Genomic DNA, 20,859 nt, shown 5'->3' on the forward strand with positions numbered 1-20,859 from the left:
TCATGGCTGAGGCAAAGGAGAGCCTGGGAAGAGGCGTGATGGGGGGAGAGTATGCACACACTCTTATAACTGTCACCTGTCCTAAGATGAGAGAGGGGGTTGAGGCAGTGAAGAACTGCTTTTGCTCTCTTGCCAAATGCCAGGTAGGTGCTAGTAGTTTAGTACATGCATTTATTAATCTGTTCAACAACTCTGAAAGATAGATATTGTTACTACCATTTTGTAGATGAGGAAATGGGCTCAGAGGGCTATGGGTAAGTCACCCATACGTATTTTATTTTATTTTTTTATTTTATTTTTTTTGCGATACGGGGGCCTCTCACTGTTGTGGCCTCTCCCCTTGCGGAGCACAGGCTCCGGACGCACAGGCTCAGCGGCCATGGCCCATGGGCCCAGCCGCTCCGCGGCATGTCGGATCTTCCTGGACCAGGGCACGAACCCGTGTCCCCTGCATTGGCAGGCGGACTCTCAACCACTGCGCCACCAGGGAAGCCCCACCCATATGTATTTTAAAAATGAGTCTCGTGTTGCTATGTTTTGGGGACCTTTACAGCAAAATTTCTGTTGTTGCTTTCTGGTGTGTTTTCTTAGTCTTAGAAATCCAAATGGAAGATCTGATTGTGCCCCTAAAAAGGAGAATGGCCTTTATACATTCAACATAGGACAAAGTCAAAATAAAGGTAGTTGTGGAGTATCTCAGAGAGGGCCATACCTGAGGATACTTTGTTCTAGAACCTGGATCTGGTGCTGGTCTTGTTGATTTTGTTTCTTCATCTCTTCCTGTTCTTTTCCACTGCTGATTCCATCTAGAAGCCATTTCTCCCTCAAGGCCTTTTTCTGATATCAGGAAACATAAATATATGTTCTTATATCAATCGAAAATTCCAAAATCTGAATGCTTTCAAATCTTATTAATTTCAATGGTGGAAATATTAAAGAGAAATTGTTTTCTCTCACTGTCTTGCCTGAATAAATCTGATAGTTTCCTACTTTGCACCCTTCTTGACCCCCTTCTAAAGCCAGGGTTTATGTATCTGAATCCTATGTATATCCTAAGGTCTAGTTCAGGTCCTCCTTCTCTATGAAGATCTCTGTCCTACCTCTGCATCTTCCCCCACCCCACCCCCAGCCTCACTTCACCCCCAGGGAACTCTCCTTCTTCAGAATCACACAGCAGTGTATGTTTACCTATACTGTATATTTACTGTATTTTTAACAGTCATGTAGGGACCTCATCATGATGATGCCTTACTATGATTTGTTGGGTTGATGGGTGTATATCTGTGTCAAAGTAACAAGCTCCTTGAAGCCATTTGCTATTCATCCCAGTGACAGTACATAGTGACCCCTCCAAAAAAAAGTAAAATCTTTTGTGGGATTAATTGGAATGGTGGGCAAAACAAGAGATTGCTATTGTATCTTAAACTAATTCAATGACAGTCTTAGGCTCTGTGGTTGACATTTATTGTTTTGCCTACCCAGTACCCCTTCTTTCTTCTGAGAGCCTCCTTGGTTCTAGATATCCTTTACGTTCAGCTCCCTACTCGTCCCAATCATATGATACATAAAATTCACCGATCTGTCTAAATATTTGTGAGTTGAATTTTTGTCAACTTTAATAAAACAAAAAAGATTTATGTTTCATCAGGTGGAAAAAAAATGCCCTCGAATTTGCATGAAATAATTACATTCCTGGACTTGAGCCTAAGAAGACAAAGCAAATGAAGAAGACCTGTAAACTTCAGGGGGCTTTAGCTAGCATCCTGTCTGTGTCTCAAGGGAAAACTTTTAGATATTATTTTCAAAGTGCTTGAGTTTCTTCTTTTTTTCCTGAAGAAAAGTACTGTCACTATATATCTATCTACCTTTGTAAATTATTTGTTCAATAACTATTCCCTGGGAATTTACTGTTTCTAAAATGGTGAGAAGAGAAGAATGGGAATTTTCCTTATTTTTTTGACACTTCTCTCTCTAACACCATGATTAGAATGAATTAGAATGAAAGCAAGTAAGAGGAATATTTGTCTTTTTTAAAAAACATGCTTGTTTTTTAAAACAGAATTAATACAACTGGAATGTAAATACCTCTGAATTTAAAATAAATTTAAATAAGGTTGATTGGGCTAGATAATTACCAAAGGAAGTTTATTTTAACTAAGGCAATTTTTTTTCAAATCATTAAAAATATTACACTGATTACAAATAAATGTTATTTGGAATTATAACTTGTAGAATAGATGAAATGTGGCCTGCTCTAGTTGAAGCAATGAGGGGGCCTGGAAGCCTACAGATGCACAGGACACAGTTTGAAAACCACTAGATTAAGTCAGTAATTATCTCAACCCAGATCATCATATTTGTGTTGGTTTTTTTCAGAGTTTCAAGAAATTTCATGTGGACAACACACCCCATAAAAGCAGTTTGTATTATTCCAGTTTGTAGCCAGATTCCTTCCCATAATGTTATCTTTTCCCTTAATTATAGCTGTTCAGTTGTTTGTAAAAATGTGTTCCCACAGACACAGTAAATATTATTTAAAAAGGTCAAGATTTATTTCCTGATAATATGCCAAGAAAATCTCAATATATCAGCATTTAAGAATTTACCTTGATTTTGGTTTATTTTTATTTGATGGAATATGATGATAGCTAATGCACAGTAAAGAATATAGATGACATCCATCAAAGTACATTACAGTTGTTACAAACCACCTGCAAGGATAGTTTCAGTCAATTACATCCATATCACTGTAAGAAACACTCAGATGGGATGGTCTTATGATGCTGAGTTGTAGAGGGTGGAGAATGGCTTCTGTGACATAATTATGTTATCTTGGGGCTTCATTCTTGGTTCTTAGTCTGGTTAGGACTAAGAATAATTTTAATTTTAGCCTTATAAGCTTTGTTCATAGTTCAGGAATTGTCATTTAACTCTGGCAGAGAACTTTTTGCCTCTAAATATAAAATATATAATTTAGATGTACAATCAGAATGATATGGTATAATCACGTATTGTGGTAACCACAAGACAGTTATTTTGCTTTTATGTCACAGTTTAGACTTATGCTTTAGTCTATGAGATTGAGGAATAGAATAAAATCTATTTCACAACAATGACATTCAGAATCAAAAGCCATAGTAACTAAATAAAAATATAAGTGATACGCAGGTAGTAGATCTTTTGGCAGTCTTTTAGGGAAAGGTTTTCTTGAAACACTTCTATATTCTGCACAGCAGTTACAGGAGACGTTAAGAATAAATTAGTTTTTCATACCATGATTTAAATGGACTTCCAGAAAAGTTTTCTAGGTTGAGTACTAGGCAAAAAGATCAAGAGTGGACACGTCTCAGAATGTTTGAATGTGAGAATGCTGTTAATGGCCGTGGAAACTCCCTTTCCAGGATGTCATTGGTATGAATGTCAGGTTCCAGAGCTAAAGGATATTAGAGTGAGTTACCACAACTATTTTGAAGTGTGTGTACTGCTCACCCAGAAGGAGCACTTTGTAAATATTTACATTTGTGTTGTTCAAAGTGAGTCATTGACATGTAATGAAATAATTTGCAATCGGGAAAGTGGTGAGGATAGTCACTGGAATGGAGACAAATGGATGAAGAAGAAAATAAAAAGAAAGGCTGGTAATTGCAGAAGCCAACAGAGCTTTTTTGACTTGGTGAAGATATTTTGGAATCAATTTTTAGAACACTTCTGCACATTTTTGAACCCTATTTTGGAATTGTGCCTAGTTGCTGTTGGAATAGCCAACCATTTTCTGCAGAACTTGGAAGAATGTACTTACTGAAACAGCCATTCTCTCCTCTATGTTCCCTTTGCAGTTGATGCCTTGAATATAGTGTTCATCACAGTATAAATGTCATTATAAGTTTATGTGTCAGTTACCATTTAAGGGCACAGATCAAACTTATTTTATATTCTTCATGTCCAGCTTAGTACCTTGCACATAATGGGTACTTAATAAATGTTTATTGACTGAAGGTTTTCTACTTATCAGTTAAGACTCAGGTTAAATCCCACACCTTTAACAGAACTTTTTTTGGCCACCCCAGATTAAAGAATTACTAATGCTTACACTTATGCTTAAATTAAAAAAAATCATCCTTTAACTTGTACTAATTATTTACTTAACCTTGAATTTCCCAGTAGGTTGCAAGCAGAAGGGCTACAACTCTCAAGGCTACCGCTAGTCTCTAAGGCATTAATATGCAAATTAGGAAAAGGTACAGTTCCCCACTCCTACTCCTTCAGGTCAGTGCACAGCTTGGGAAGGTGGACAGCACTTTTGTGCAGAGAGAAAGAAACTTTGTCCTCCAGACAGAAGCAGCCCTGTGCCAGAGTGCACTGTTCCAAGGGAGTATGGGCAGGATTTCAGCACCCCCCTGTCTCAGGTAACTTTACGCAGTATACCATCTGCACAACTGTGTACTGCAGTCCAAAGCATGATACATGCTTTGACTGGATTGGATTAGAAGAGGTCTTCTGGGATCCAGAAAGCAAACCTATAGGGAACAGTATATATTACTTTTTGGACTGTTTTTGTTAAGTATTGAAATGAGGTGTCACTTCAGAAATGGACCTCTCAGTGTGTTAGAATTTTCCTGTGTGAAACTTACTTCCTAGAATGAACAGAGAGGATATATAAAACTTTTTTTCTACTGTGAACTCTAATGTTGTTTGGCTACTCATTCTGCAAGGATAGCAATTACTCAGAAGCAGTAATTAGTTCACTGTGCGATCCAAATTGTGTGTGTGTGTGTGTGTGTGTGTGTGTGTGTGTGTATGTTTGTGTGTGAAAGAGAGAGAGAGAGAGAGAGAGAGAGAGGGAGATTTTGGAGTTAGAGATTGCCTATCTCAAAAATTGTTGTAGACTTGCTTTTGACTTCATTTGACTTGTATCACAATGACTTGGTAAAATTTGTTATTTCATTGATTTTTCTGGGAGTACACACGGCATTTCTTGGCTATGTCTCCTACTCATGTAAATTCAATGTGACAAACTGTAAGGATAGCAGGCTGACTACATATTGAAATTATTCATCAAACATTGGAAATGTCAATTTGTATAGGAGCAAAGAAGCAAACAGAATCCAGAGCGCTGAGGCTAATTGGAATCCTAACCTGTGTCTTTTTTCTCTCAAGAGGTGGTTACTTGATCCATCAGAAAGATGGACTTAGCTAAATTCGGCAAGTTTACCAAAAGATTGTAGACCCCACGAGTGTGCGGCATTGTTTCACTGAGGGATTTATTACATCTATCGATAGAAGCCCTGCCAGGTAAGTAGTTTCCTGCTTGGGCCTGTTCACAAGGAGCTCCTGTTTGTCATTTGGTTGCACCCTATGACTAAGCTACATAATAAAATGTGAGACTAAGTGTGCTTAAATTACAAAATGACCACACCCATGAAAGATGTAAAGTCTGATTTTAAAAATGGAGGTTTATTTTTGGTTATGATCTCATGTTCTGTCAAAACAAAATAAAACAGAACCTTGAACCACACTCAAACAACATTGAATTCATTGCACTGAGCTTTTGAATACGAGCATCCTTGAGCAGGCCAGACACTGTCTGCTTTGCATGCCCTGGGTAAGGGCTGGCTCTTCATTGATTTCAAAACGGACTTCCCAGCTGGATCCACTCCCAAGGGATGTTAAGCAAGACTATATTCAGGGCCAAACTATCAAGACTGAATTCTCAAGGTTACCCAAGAAAGTGAGGAAATTCAGTAATAAAGGGTAAAAGTAATAAAACCATGTTTTCAATTTTCCACATGTTTGCCAGGAGGTATTAGTCTCTTATGCAAATATTCCTAGCTTATTGGCTTCCCTTGTGGTTATTAGGGTGTTAGTATAACTGTTGGAATTTTTTTCCTTCCTAAAGCATCTTTACTACTGAAATTTGAGTGCAATTAGAATATTTGAATGCAAAATCATTGAAATGAAATTAAAGTCATAAGTTACCTTCAAATGCTGGTGCTTTAGTTTTTCTTCCTCTATTTTCAAACGCTTCTGTGAGATTTCTTCCTGTATTTTTCTTTTATCCTGAAATAAAAAGTGTTCCAGCATAATCTATTTTTTTCAATTTGCTTAAGTATGTTTCCTTGGGGATGTTGTCATTATCGAATGGCTGGCCAGTGGTATGCTCTTGGCATTGGTATGAAGCTGCTTTGGAAACTCCTATTTCAAGGCAAAGGAGAGCAAAGTGAGACATTCAAAGCATTTTACTGATGGAAAATGATATAAGGTGCTTTTTCAAAGAGAATTTAAAAATATTTTAATGTCTTTCCTTCCTCCCTCATCTTTTCTATCTTCCCCATTAAGTCTAACAAGATTGAGCTCCTTAGAGATGCAATGGAAAATGTGAATTTTAAGGAGGGAGTTTTGAAATAGGCATGAGGAAACATTGTGAGGAGAGAGACTGTTCCTGGCATAAGGCTGAAGAAACTGCTGGGTAAAAGATCTGCTTATGTGGGAAAACAGGATAGCCTACAGAGCGATAGAACACGAGGAAACTAGAAAGTGAGACTGTTTCCTCCTGTAAACCTTGCTATGGGCAGAGAGAGAGAAAAAAAAGAAGGATCAGATAATGCATGTTAACACTAAGAGGGCTTCTAGCAGAGGTTAAAAAAAATTTATGAAGAGGTATAGTATCTTTCACCAAGTTTAAATTGCAATACCTTAAAATCCCAGATAGAATAACTATCTATACACAGAAGTTGTACTTTTTAGAAAATATAGCCTCTATACTATATAGAAAGCCTGGTTTCAATTTCTGGCTCTGCCATTAACTAGCTGTGTGTCCTGGGACAAAACCCTTAACTTTGTGCCTCATTACCTCATCTGTAAAATAGAAGTAATAAGGGCATCTACCTCATAAGATGAGCATTAAATTAGCTAAAATATGCAAAGGCTCCTAGAACAGGGCTTGACACATAGTGCTCTACAAGTATTTGTTTAATACAATTAAGTAAATAAACATGTAATCTGTTAATCACACAGAAAGCAACACACTAATTCTGATAATGGTTCCATTGGTCTGAAATGTTTTAGAGATTCCATGTCTGGAGTTGTTTGAGATGTTTTACAAGCCATGCAAAAAGGCCCTTATTTCCTTATTTTTTGACCAGAGGTGACATTATCCTCCATCTTATTTATGAGTTGTTTTTAAATCTGCTTTCAAAATTGAAAACTCCCAAAGGTAAACATTTGTTTCCAATGAAGACATCTAAAAGAATTTGAAGCAGGCTCAGGAGGTAATTTAGAAGGAAGAGTTCCAAAAATATTTGGCAGCGTTATTGAAACAAGTGCATGGCTTCCTGATGTGACTCTTTTGAAGGTAAATCTCCTTTTTGATGCATAAGTTCAGGTATATTTGTTGAATGTAACAGCATTCATTTGAAAATACATTGCTGTCCAAATTTATGTCATGTTTCTCTTTGTGTGTAAGAAGTGTATATGACCTTGCCTGTATTGTTTTTTAACTTTCATAAACAGCTCTTTTGGAAAAAAAAAAAGAGCTAGGCAACACGCATCGATATTCAGATTCACTTGTTTGTTTGGATGAAATCTGGTCATTAGGAATAAAAACTATGAAGACCTCTGTGAGTCAGTTCTCCATTATATCTCAAAACTGTTACTGAGCAAATGTTGGTAATAGTTTAAACTTATTGTACCAAACATTTTGGTAAGTATTTTTCAGGCACTATTTAACCTTAATAGTCATAATAACAGAGATATAATAATATTACACTTAATAGTCATGATAACAAAGAGATATTGTAGTATTTTCATTTTATAGAAGAGGAAATGGAAGTTTCTGGAGATTAACTAACCAGTCCAGGTTCTCGCAACTAGTAAGTGGCAGAGCCAGGATTTGAAGTCAGGCAATCTGAGTTCAGCCTCTTAGCCAATTCACTATACCATTTCCCTGAGTGGGAAATTAGTCCAGCTTCTCACACCTTCCCCATTGCCCTGTCTATCGGGAAGTACTGAGGTCTGGAGGCCAGCACAACCAGCACCGGAGGAGGACCCCTCATTAGAAAGGAGCACATTTTTAGTTCCCTGCATGCTGGTATGCAACCGCCCATCTCTGTGTGGACAGCCCATAGAAAAGATCACGTTATGTATGTGTGACTGTGACTGCTGAACCCAGCAACGCTTCCCCACCACTGCCGGTAACCAGTTTGGGTTGTTTGTTTCGTCCTGAGGTTAGTGATAAGGTAATGAAAGCTGTGGGTAGAGGCAGGGCGTCTAAGTGTTTTGGCAACACGATGCTTATCGAAGGGTTGCTAAGGAATACCAATGTTTTGTCACTCAGAGGTAATGTGATGCCTGTCTCATATCAGTCTAGGAAGTTAAGAAGGTAATTTTATAATGTTATGGGCATGACTCTATTTTAACATAGGAGTACTTTTCCTCATAAGATATTCATCAGCAGCAAGTTATTATCCTTTTGCCAAATTTCATAAAGATCTATAAGCATTACTGAAAAATATATGGCAACAATTTAGTTTCATTATGGCAGAATAAATTATAAGTTTTACATGTAGTTCTATTGCTAGTATACCAAAAGTTATCATAGCCAGCTACTTCCTTCCCAATTATCATGGAATAAATGGATTTTTATTGAAATGCCATCTGCTTCCCAGAATTTCCCCAGAAGCCTGAGCATCTCTATATACACTTGTCATAATCCAGCACGTCAGATATGAATAACATATATTTCTTTTTCTTCAACATCTTTATTGGAGTATAATTGCTCTATAGTGGTGTGTTAGTTTCTGCTTTATAACAAAGTGAATCAGTTATACATATACGTATATCCCCATATCTCCTCCCTCTTGCGTCTCCCTCGCACCCTCCCTATCCCACCCCTCTAGGTGGTCACAAAGCACCGAGCTGATCTCCCTGTGCTAAGTGGCTGCTTCCCACTAGCTATTGATTTTACATTTGGTAGTGTATATATGTCCATGCCACTCTCTCACTTCGTAATAACATATATTTCTGTTTACTTCTTTTTTTAAAAATAAATTTATTTATTTTTTACTGCATTGGGTCTTTGTCGCTATGCGCAGGCTTTCTCTAATTGCAGCGAGCGGGAGCTACTCTTCGTTGCGGTGCGCAGGCTTCTCATTGTAGTGGCTACTCTTGTTGCCAAGCACAGGCTCTAGGCGCGCAGGCTTCAGTAGTTGTGGCTCACGGGCTCCAGAGCGCAGGCTCAGTGCTTGTGGCGCACGGGCTTAGTTGCTCCACGGCATGTGGGATCTTCCCCGACCGGGGCTCGAGCCCGTGTCCCCTGCATTAGCAGGCGGATTCTTAACCACTGCACCACCAGAGAAGTCCTGTTTACTTCTTCAGTGTTCAACTAGTAAAGACGTTTTGTTCAATGAACAATTGCCTAGATTTTCAGCTGTCTGACTTGGAATATTTTAGCAGCTGACACCCACAGATTCCAGTTCTGTAAAAGCCTAGCTCTTAATTGTTTTGAAAATTAATTTAGTAAAATTGTACAACTATAAAGCTATTGTGACCATCTATGATTCATTGATATTACTACAATCACATACTTGATAAAAGTAAGCACAATACTTAGGAGTGTATTTTAGAGATATTATTGATTAATGATTAGCTAATATTCTAAAATGCTTGAATCTATCAAGAAGGCAGGATTGATCCTGAGTTATATAATTTTTAATTTATTCAGCACTTAGGAACTTCTCTATAAATGCTATGCTAAGGTGATGTTAAGAGTTGTGCTATGTTTGAAAATTATTCAGAAGTAGATACTTTCACCAAGGAGGTTACATTGTCTTTAAGAAGGAAAATCATTTGTGCAAGGAACTATAGTCTAAGAAATAAGTGATAAATGTCATTACTAAGGCACAAGTGAGGTCTTGTGAGAGTTGAGGGGCAAAAGGGAGTGGTTGTTTCTAAATGATCTGGTTAGGAGAGGCTTTCAAGTAGCATCCAAATAGAGTATGTTGGGTAGTTGCTGGAGGGCTGGGGGTGGGGAGGAAGGGCATTCACCTCTAGAGCTCATTGTGAGCAAAGGCCTGTTGTAGAAAATTGGGACATTATTTGGAATAGCAAGTCTGGAATCCAAGTTGTCATACAGAGAGTAGAGGGAAATGAAATAAGAAAATGAAATGAGGATAAATCCTTAATAGAGAATACTAAAAAGCAGGGAAAGGAGTTTAGAATTTATTTACATATTGAGATAGGGAGCAATGGAAGGTTTTCAGAGGGAGAGGAATAATAGAATTAAAGCCATGTTTTAAGAAGTTTAAAATAGCCTGATTTATAGATACTGAAGGAGGACAACTTGAAAGGGATAATCAGTTAGGCTACAACTCATACATAAGATCAAGAGAGCTTGAACAAGAGGTAACAGAGGGTGTAGATGTCAGAGATACCAAGGAGTTAAAATTAGCAGGACTTGGCAACTGATGACATATGGATGCAGGAGAGGAAGAGGTCAAATGGGGTATAGGGCTTTTATATCCAGGTAAACTGAGAGGAGAACAGAATCACTAATAGAAATAGGAAATTCAGGAGAAGAAAGAGAGTTTGGGGGGGAAGATGGTGATTCACACCAAGGTTGAGGTGTCTTTGGAACAACCTGGTGGAGTAATCTGGCAGGTAGTTGAAATGTTGGATGGAGCTAGATCGGAAGGGAAGTCAGAGCTAGAGATAAAGATGCCAGAGTTTTGGAAGGGGTAGCTGAGGCCAGGAGACTACATCAGAGCATGACAAGAGACATATTTATGTAAAGGAGAGCTAAAGACAGAGCCTTCGTGAAACACCTACATTTAAGAGGTATTGGAGGAAGGGAACACATATGGAAATTTATTTTGGGACTAATTAGACATTATTGATAATAGAACTTTGTGAATTCAATTAGGTAAATGGTTTCAGATTCATTCTGATAGAAGTATCTTGTAACTTCTTGACTACCTTTGCTGATATTTTCACTGTTTAAGGTCTCAAAAGAACAATAATAGAAGCTACTATTTGGATTTAAATACTACCAACAATGCAAAGCTTCCTGGTGAAATGTATATAATGATAACCTTGAAGGAAAGGGATGTGCTAACACAATGCTCCTAGAATTGAATCCTGAGCATAGTTAGAGGTTTACTACATTTCAATGAAAGTAGATTTTTTAAATTCTTGAAAAAAATTCTTGAAAAATTATTTTAAAAATTTCTTGAAAAAGAGGCAAGCATTTTAAGAAGGAAGACAGATCATGAAGTATGGGCAATTTACCAATGGAAATATTGATACCCAATTAAAAAATGATCTCAAGTAAAAAGAAAAGAGAACTAAACAAAACCAAACTAAATAGCTTAATATCACCGGGAGCTTCCCCAAAGCTCGTGAAACCAAGAATACAGATAAACAGGTGGTACCCATTTGTAATAGGTACAAATATGTACAAATATGTAAATAAGGTACAAATTCAGGCTGACAAGATGTGAAGCATGTGAAAAACACTGAGGACACAAAAAGCATGTGTGTACAAGTAAATATATATATATATATTCAATATTTAAGTTATGTTGGGAGCAAAAGGACTACTGCTGAGAAGAGTGTAATATCAACATGTCAGAGATAAACTAGAACTACTTCACTCCTATTTTACTTCCATTCTTTTTGATTGAGGAGAATAATCTTGATCCTGGAAAGGGTAGAACAAATATGCTTAAAGGGAAATCAAAGCCCAAGAAGATATAAAGCACTAAAGATAGAACTGCTCAGACTCCAATGGGTTTCATTTCAGGGAGCAGAAAAATTTATAGACATGACAGGAAAATATTATTAAGTAGTCTTGGAATCTTGGGTGAAGTGAAGAGGCATCAGAAAGCTGAAAGTGGCAAATGACCCAGTTTTTTGAAGAGAGAAAAAGGTCAATTATGAACATTTAATGACTGGTGAATGTATTGGTTAATACCCGGCAAAGTTGTAGAATGAATTGTTAAACAGTCTTGTATTTAGACAAGGAATGTCTAAGAGATAGCATTCAGTTATTAAAAACAAAACATTTAAGACTATTTCTTCTGCTTCATTTTTTAAGATCTGCTGCTGCTGATGACTATGATGGTTGTAACAATAGCTACATTTATTGAGAGATTTTTATGTGTCAGGAACTATTTAGAGCACTTAAATGTATCAATTTAATTTTCCCCAAGTCTCTAGGAAGTATGGACCATGTTTATTCCCCATATGCAGGTAAAGAAACTGAGGAGCACAGGAACCTAGATCATGGGAATTCAGTATATCTTGGTTTTAGTATGACTTTTGACAAAATTTCTTATTATTTTTCTTTTGGAAATTTGTGTAAATGTGAAAAGAGAGGAATATTTATTTGAAAGTGATTGTCTTAATGTGTTTTTTAAAAAACCAATGCCCTATAAGGGACAGAAAAATAAAACTAAGCCCCTATCAGAGGGCAGACAACAGAAGCAAGAAGAACTACAATCCTGCAGCCTGTGGAACAAAAACCACATTCACAGAAAGATAGACAAAATTAAAGGGCAGAGGGCTATGTACCAGATGAAGGAACAAGACAAAAACCCCAGAAAAACAACTAAATGAAGTGGAGAGAGGCAACCTTCCAGAAAAAGAATTCAGAATAATGATAATGAAGATGATCCAGGACCTCGGAAAGAGAATGGAGGCAAAGATCGAGAAGATGCAAGAAATGTTTAACAAAGACCTAGAAGAATTAAAGAAAAAACAAACAGAGATGAACAATACAATTAACTGAAATGAAAACTACACTAGAAGGAATCAATAGCAGAATAACTGAGACAGAAGAACGGATAAGTGACCTGGAAGACATAACGGTGGAATTCACTGCTGCGGAACAGAATAAAGAAAAAAGAATGAAAAGAAATGAAGGCAGCCTAAGAGACCTCTGGAACAACATTAAATGCAACAACATTCACATTATAGGGGTCCCAGAAGGAGAAGAGAGAGAGAAAGGACCAGAGAAAATATTTGAAGAGATTATAGTAGAAAACTTCCCTAACATGGGAAAGGAAATAGCCACCCAAGTCCAGGAAGCGCAGCGAGTCCCATACAGGATAAACCCAAGGAGAAACACACCAAGACACATAGTAATCAAACTGGCAAAAACTAAAGATAGAAAAATTATTGAAAGTACCAAGGGAAAAATGACAAATAACATACAAGGGAACTCCCGTAAGGTTAACAGCTGATTTCTCAGCAGAAACTCTACAAGCCAGAAGGGAGTGGCATGATATACTTAAAGTGATGAAAGGGAAGAACCTACAACCAAGATTACTCTACCCAGCAAGGATCTCATTCAGATTTGATGGAGAAATCAAAAGCTTTACAAACAAGCAAAAGCTAGGAGAATTCAGCACCACCAAACCAGCTCTACAACAAATGCTAAAGGAACTTCCCTAAGTGGGAAACACAAGAGAACAAAAGGACCTACAAAACCAAACCCAGAAAAATTAAGAAAATGGTAATAGGAACATGCATATTGATAATTACCTTAAACATGAATGGATTAAATGCTCCAACCAAAAGACACATGCTTGCTGAATGGATACAAAAACAGGACCCATATATATGCTGTCTACAAGAGACCCACTTCAGACCTAGGGACACATACAGACTGAAAGTAAGGGGATGGAAAAAGATATTCCATGCAAATGTAAATCAAAAGAAAGCTGGAGTAGGTATACTCATATAAGAAAAAATAGACTTTAAAATAAAGAATGTTACAAGAGACAAGGAAGGACACTACATAACGATAAAGGGATCAATCCAAGAAGAAGATATAATAATTATAAATATATATGCACCCAACAAAGGAGCAGCTCAATACATAAGGCAACTGCTAACAGCTATAAAAGAGGAAATCAACAGTAACACAATAATAGTGGGGGACTTTAACACCTCACTTACACCAATGGACAGATCATCCAAAATGAAAATAAGTAAGGAAAGAGAAGCTTTAAATGACACAATAGACCAGATAGATTTAATTGATATTTATAGGACATTCCATCCAAAAACAGCACATTACACTTTCTTCTCAAGTGCGCATGGAATATTCTCCAGGATAGATCACATCTTGGGTCACAAATCAAGCCTCAGTAAATTTAAGAAAATTGAAATCATATCAAGCATCTTTTCTGAATACAATGCTATGAGATTAGGAATGAATTACAAGGAAAAAAACGTAAAAAGTACAAACACAGGGCTTCCCTGGTGGCGCAGTGGTTGAGAGTCTGCCTGCCTGCCGATGCAGGGTACGTGGGTTTGTGCCCCGGTCTGGGAAGATCCCACATGCTGCGGAGCAGCTGGGCCCATGAGCCATGGCCGCTGAGCCTGTGCATCCGGAGAGCCTGTGCTCCCAAATGGGAGAGGCCACAACAGTGAGAGGCCCGCGTACCACACACACACAAAAAAAAATACAAACACATGGAGGCTAAACAATGTGTTACTAAATAACCAAGAGATCACCGAAGAAATCAAAGAGGAAATCAAAAAATACCTAGAGACAAATGACAATGAAAACACGATGATCCAAAACATGTGGGATGCAGCAAAAGCAGTTTTAAGAGGGAAGTTTATAGCTACACAAGCCTACCTCAAGAAACAAGAAATATCTCAAATAAAAAATCTAACCTTACACCTAAAGAAACTAGAGAAAGAAGAACAAACAAAACCCAAATTTAGCAGAAGGAAAGAAATCATAATGATCAGAGCAGAAAAAAATGAAATAGAAACAAAGAAACAATAGCAAAGATTAATAAAACTAAAAGCTGTTTCTTTGAGAAGATAAACAAAATTGATAAACCATTAGCCAGACTCATCAAGAAAAAGAGGGAGAGGACTCAAATCAATAAAATTAGGAATGAAAAAGGAGAAGTTATAACAGACACCGCAGAAATACAAAGAATCCTAAGAGACTACTACAAGCAACTCTATGCCAATAAAATAGACAACCTGGAAGAAATGGACAAATTCTTAGAAAGGTATAACCTTCCAATACTGAACCAGGAAGAAACAGAAAATATGAACAGACCAATGACAAGTAATGAAATTGAAACTGTGATTAAAAATCTTCCAACAAACAAAAGTCCAGGACCAGATGGCTTCACAGGTGAATTCTATCAAATATTTAGAGAAGAGCTAACACCCATCCTTCTCAAACTCTTCCAAAAAATTGCAGAGGATGGAACACTCCCAAACTCATTCTATGAGGCCACCATCACCTTGATACCAAAACCAGACAAGGATGTCACAAATAAAGAAAACTACAGGCCAATATCACTGATGAACATAGATGTAAAAATCCTCAACAAAATACTAGCAAACAGAATCCAACAGCACATTAAAAGGATCATACACCATGATCAAGTGGGGTTTATTCTAGGAATGCAAGGATTCTTCAGTATATGCAAAACAATCAATGTGATACACCATATTAACAAATTGAAGAATAAAATCCATATGATCATCTCAATAGATGCAGAAAAAGCTTTTGACAAAATTCAGCACCCATTTATGATAAAAACTCTACAGAAAGGGACATAGAGGGAACCTACCTCTAACATAATAAAGGCCATATATGACAAACCTATAGCAAACTTCATTCTCAATGGTGAAAAAGTGAAAGCATTTCCTCTAAGATCAGGAACAAGACAAGGATGTCCACTCTCACCACTATTATTCAACATAGTCTTGGAACTTCTATCCACGGCAATCAGAGAAGAAAAAGAAATAAAAGGAATACAAATTGGAAAAGAAGAAGTAAAACTGTCACTCTTTCCAGATGGCATGATACTATACATAGAGAATCCTAAAAATGCCACCAGAAAACTACTAGAGCTAATCAATGAATTTGGTACAGTTGCAGGATACAACATTAATGCACAGAAATCTCTTGCATTCCTATACACTAATGATGAAAAATCTGAAAGAGAAATTAAGGAAACACTCCCATTGACCATTGCAACAAAAAGAATAAAATACCTAGGAATAAACCTACCTAGGGAGACAAAAGACCTGTATGCAGAAAACTACAAGACAGTGATGAAAGAAATTAAAGATGATACAAATAGATGGAGAGATATACCATTTTCTTGGATTGGAAGAATCAATATTGTGAAAATGACTATACTACCCAAAGCAATCTACAGATTCAATGCAATCCCTATCAAATTACCAATGGCATGTTTTACGGAACTAGAACAAGTAATCTTAAAATTTGTATGGAGACACAAAAGACCCTGAATAGCCAAAGCAGTCTTGAGGGAAAAAAGTGGAGCTGGAGAAATCAGACTCCCTGACTTCAGACTATACTACAAAGCTACAGTCATCAAGACAGTATGGTACTGGCACAAAAACAGAAACTTAGATCAATGGAAAAAGATAGAAAGCCCAGAGATAAACCCATGCACCTATGGTCAACTAATCTATGAGAAAGGAGGCAAAGATATACAATGGAGAAAAGACAGTCTCTTCAATAAGTGGTGCTGGGAAAACTGGACAGCTACATGTAAAAGAATGAAATTAGAACACTCTCTAACACCATACACAAAAATAAAATCAAAATGGACTAAAGACCTAAATATGAGACAGGACAATATAAAACTCCTAGAGGAAAACATAGGAAGAACACTCTTTAACATAAGTAACAGCAAGACCTTTTTTGATCCACCTCCTAGAGTATTGGAAATAAAAACAAAAGTAAACAAATGGGACCTAATGAAACTTAAAAGCTTTTGCACAGCAAAGGACACCATAAACAAGATGGAAAGACAACCCTCAGGATGGGAGAAAGTATTTTCAAATGAATCAACAGACAAAGGATTAATCTCCAAAATATATGAAGAGCTCATGCAGGGGCTTCCCTGGTGGCACAGTGGTTGATGTATGCCTGCTGATGCAGGGGACACGGGTTCGTGCCCCAGTCCAGAAAGATCCCACATGCTGGGCCCATGGGCCATGGCCACTGAGCCTGCGCGTCTGGAGCCTGTGCTCCACAATGGGAGAGGCCACAGCAGTGAGAGGCCCGCGTACCGCAAAAAAAAAAAAAAAAAAAAAATAGAGCTCATGCAGCTCAATATTAAAGAAACAAACAACCCAATCCAAAAATGGGCAGAAGACCTAAATAGACATTTCTCCAAAGAAGACATACAGATGGCCAAGAAGCACATTAAAAGCTGCTCAACATCACTAATTATTAGAGAAATGCAAATCAAAAGTATAATGAGGTGTCACCTGACACCAGTTAGAATGGGCATCATCAGAAAATCTACAAACAACAAATGCTGGAGAGGGTGTGGAGAAAAGGGAACACTCTTGCACTGTTGGTGGGAATGTAAATTGATAGAGCCACTATGGAGAACAGTATGGAAGTTCCTTAAAGACCTAAAAATAGAATTACCATATGATCCAGTAATCCTACTACTGGGTATATACCCAGAGAAAACCATAATTCAAAAAGACACATGCACCCCAATGTTCATTGCAGCACTTTTTACAGTAGGCAGGTCATGGAAGCAACCTAAATGCACATCGACAGATGAATGGATAAAGAAGTTGTGGTACATATATACAATGGAATATTACTCAGCCATAAAAAGGAACGAAATTGAGTCATTTGTTGAGATGTGGATGGATCTAGAGACTTTCATACAGAGTGAAGTAAGTCAGAAAGAGAAAAACAAATATCGTATATTAGTGCATATATGTGGAACCTAGAGAAAGGGTACAGATGAACCAGTTTGCAGGGCAGAAGTTGAGACATAGATGTAGAGAACAAACGTATCATCACCAAGGGGGGAAAACGGTGGGGGGGTGGGGATGGTGGTGTGCTGAATTGGGTGATTGGGATTGACATGTATACACTGATGTATATAAAATTGATGACTAATAAGAACCTGCTGTATAAAAAAGAAAAACAAAAAGACTAATCCCAATAAAAAAGTAAACATAAACATATTTAGCTCATTTTCTGAACCATAATTTCAAGGGTGAAGTGGGTGTGCACTGGAAGACTTGTTGCTAGAAGCTGCTCCAGGCAACTGTAATGAACAGCCCGGTTTGGGAACCAATGAAATAGAAGATGACTAAGCCAAGATTTCAAACATCTTGTCTGGTAGGAAAAAGGGACCCAAATTAATGATTAACTTTATTATTAATAAATGTACCCTATGAAACTTATAGGATATGTTAATTGCAGAACAGTTCAAAAATCTAGACGACTTTAAAGAAAAATATAAAAATCTCCTATACTCCCACTACTTTAGAAGTAACTACTATGTACATTTTGGTGCATTTTATTCCAATGTTTCTTCAGTGTACCCAAAACACAGATATGAAAATTTATACAGACACACATGTGAAAACCACGCAAGGACGCCCATACACACAGTTTTGCGTTCCACCTTTTGCACTTAATATTGTGTCATGAGCATTTCTCATTTAATTGAATTTTATTAATAAATATATTGAATTTTATTCAGAATATTGTAATTTGCTTAATCAGTCTCCCTTTTTCTGCCTTTTAGGTTGTTTTGAATCTTTAGGTGTTATAAGTAGTTGTATGATAAAGTTCCTTATTTGTAAAATTTTGACCGCTTTTGTCTGATTATTTCCTCACTATTGGTCCCTAGAATTTAGTTAGCTCGTCAAGGGGTACGGATGTTTTAAAAATTCTTGATGCAGATTGGTAAAAGGACTTCAATGAAAAGTTATTTTAACTTATATTTCTGCAAAACAGTGTCCATTACCTCACTCTAATTAGGAATATTATAAGTAAAAGATCCTTTAGCAATATAAGTAGAGCAAAAATAGTGTCTTATCTTGATGTCTTAATCAGATTTCTGATATTAGTGGTCAAATATTTTTCATAATTTTCTTGGCTATTTGTATTATTTATTTTTTAAAATTTCCTGTTTGTGATGGCTACCTATTTTTGGGTAAAGCTTATTAATTAATCAACAATTTGTAAGAACTCTTTGAATTAGGAATAGTAGCCTTTTGTTTGCCATACTAGTTGTAAATAATTTTTCCTATTTGCCTTTAAATTTTATTTATGGTGTTCCTAGAATTACTGAAAGATTATTCCTGTTGCGTTTTTTTGTTTTGTTTTGTTTTTTGTTTTTGCGGTATGCGGGCCTCTCACTGTTATGGCCTCTCCCGTTGCACAGGAGCACAGGCTCTGGACGCGCAGGCTCAGCAGCCATGGCTCATAGGCCCAGCCACTCCGCGGCATGTGGGATCTTCCCGGACCGGGGCACGAACCCGTGTCCCCTGAATCGGCAGGAGGACTCTCAACCACTGCTCCACCAGGGAAGCCCTTTCCTAATGCTTTTATGTTTTTAATATCTTTTACTATCTGAGATATTTTCTATCTGATATATTCAGACTATCTGACCCATATTTTCTTCCAGTTTCCTAAAGAGTTTTAAAAAAAACCTCTTAAATCCAGCCTAATTAATTTTGATTTATGGTAAATGCTGAGGGTCTAATATTTTTTTCCCAAATTTTAAACTAAATCTGAAGTTTTATCAAAGAATTCTTTCCTATTGGTTTACTTTTTTTGTTTACTAATTTTATCATTTACTAACTTTTATCATTTACACACAAAAAATGTACATTAGGGCCTGGCTCTAGGTTATCTGTATAGTGTCTTTAGTTATAGATTTTGGTACTATGTAGCACCAATGAGATAATTTAACATTTTATTGGGCAAGTTTTCCTTTGTTGCTTTTCTTTAAAATGTCTTGATTAGTAGCAGTAGTTTTTTTTCCCAGTTGGACTTTGGAATCATTTTGTTACATTCCAATAGAAACTAAATTGAAAACTCAACCAATTCCTTATGCTTCATCACTCCCTACCAAGCCAAAAAAAAAAAAAAATCAACAACCAATCAACCAAACAAGCAAACAAACAAAAAAACCACACACCCTGATGGAATTTTAAAAGTTACTTCTAATAGTAATTATCTTTATCCAGAGATAATCAGAGATCGCTAGTGTTATATATGATTTACATCTGCATGATATATTATAGCTCATATAAAATTTGAATTGTATGTTACACACTTAGTAATCTTATTTTTTTAATATATCATGAACATAATGATATACCATGTCATTAAATAGTTTTCTAAATTATTATTATTATTAATATTTTTGCGGTACACGGGGCTCTCACTGCTGTGGCCTCTCCCGTTGTGGAGCATAGGCTCCGGACGCACAGGCTCAGCGGCCATGGCTCACGGGCCCAGCCGCTCCGCGGCATGTGGGATCTTCCCGGACCGGGGCACGAACCCGTGTCCCCTGCATCGGCAGGCGGACTCTCAACCATTGCGCCACCAGGGAAGCCCTCTAAATTATTTTTAATGGATGCACATTATTCTATTTCACATACATGCATATATATACACACATGTATATTTGCACTGTGTTTATTCAACTAGTGCCTATTTTTGGACGTTGAATTTGCTTACACTTTTGTACTATATACTATAAGAAATGATTTTATTATGCTATGAACATCTTAGGAATCCATCTTGTATGCATCTCTTATTTTTCTTTATATAAATTTCCTTGTTAATGAAATTCTTGGTCAAAGGGTAAAACAGTTTTTGAGTTTTCTTTTACCAATTGCCAAATCATCCTGTTTTAGCAATTTCATGGTGCCATCAGAAGTGAACAAGAATGCCTCGTTAGAGATTTTGATCGGAATTGCATTAAGCTTAAAATAAATTTGAAAATATATGACAGCTTTTTTGTATTCAAACTTTACCTCAAGGAATGGTGTGCTTCTCTAGACATATATATTATATCA

General features: G+C 36.9%; 1 protein-coding gene across 1 annotated transcript in view; it reads right to left on the reverse strand.

The window, feature by feature from the left end:
• The window catches only part of PALMD (palmdelphin), a 55,446-nt gene that overhangs the window by 24,421 nt on the left and 10,166 nt on the right, over positions 1–20,859 (reverse strand). Inside the window, exons 3-4 of the mRNA XM_030868775.3 lie at positions 5,977–6,057; positions 713–837 (exon numbers count right to left, since the gene is read on the reverse strand). Coding sequence (XP_030724635.1) covers positions 713–837; positions 5,977–6,057 — 206 coding nt within the window. The remainder of the gene's footprint in view (positions 1–712; positions 838–5,976; positions 6,058–20,859) is intronic.

The sequence above is a fragment of the Globicephala melas genome, chromosome 1 (assembly GCF_963455315.2).
Source record: "Globicephala melas chromosome 1, mGloMel1.2, whole genome shotgun sequence".
In the NCBI taxonomy this organism is placed as follows: Eukaryota; Metazoa; Chordata; class Mammalia; order Artiodactyla; family Delphinidae; genus Globicephala; species Globicephala melas.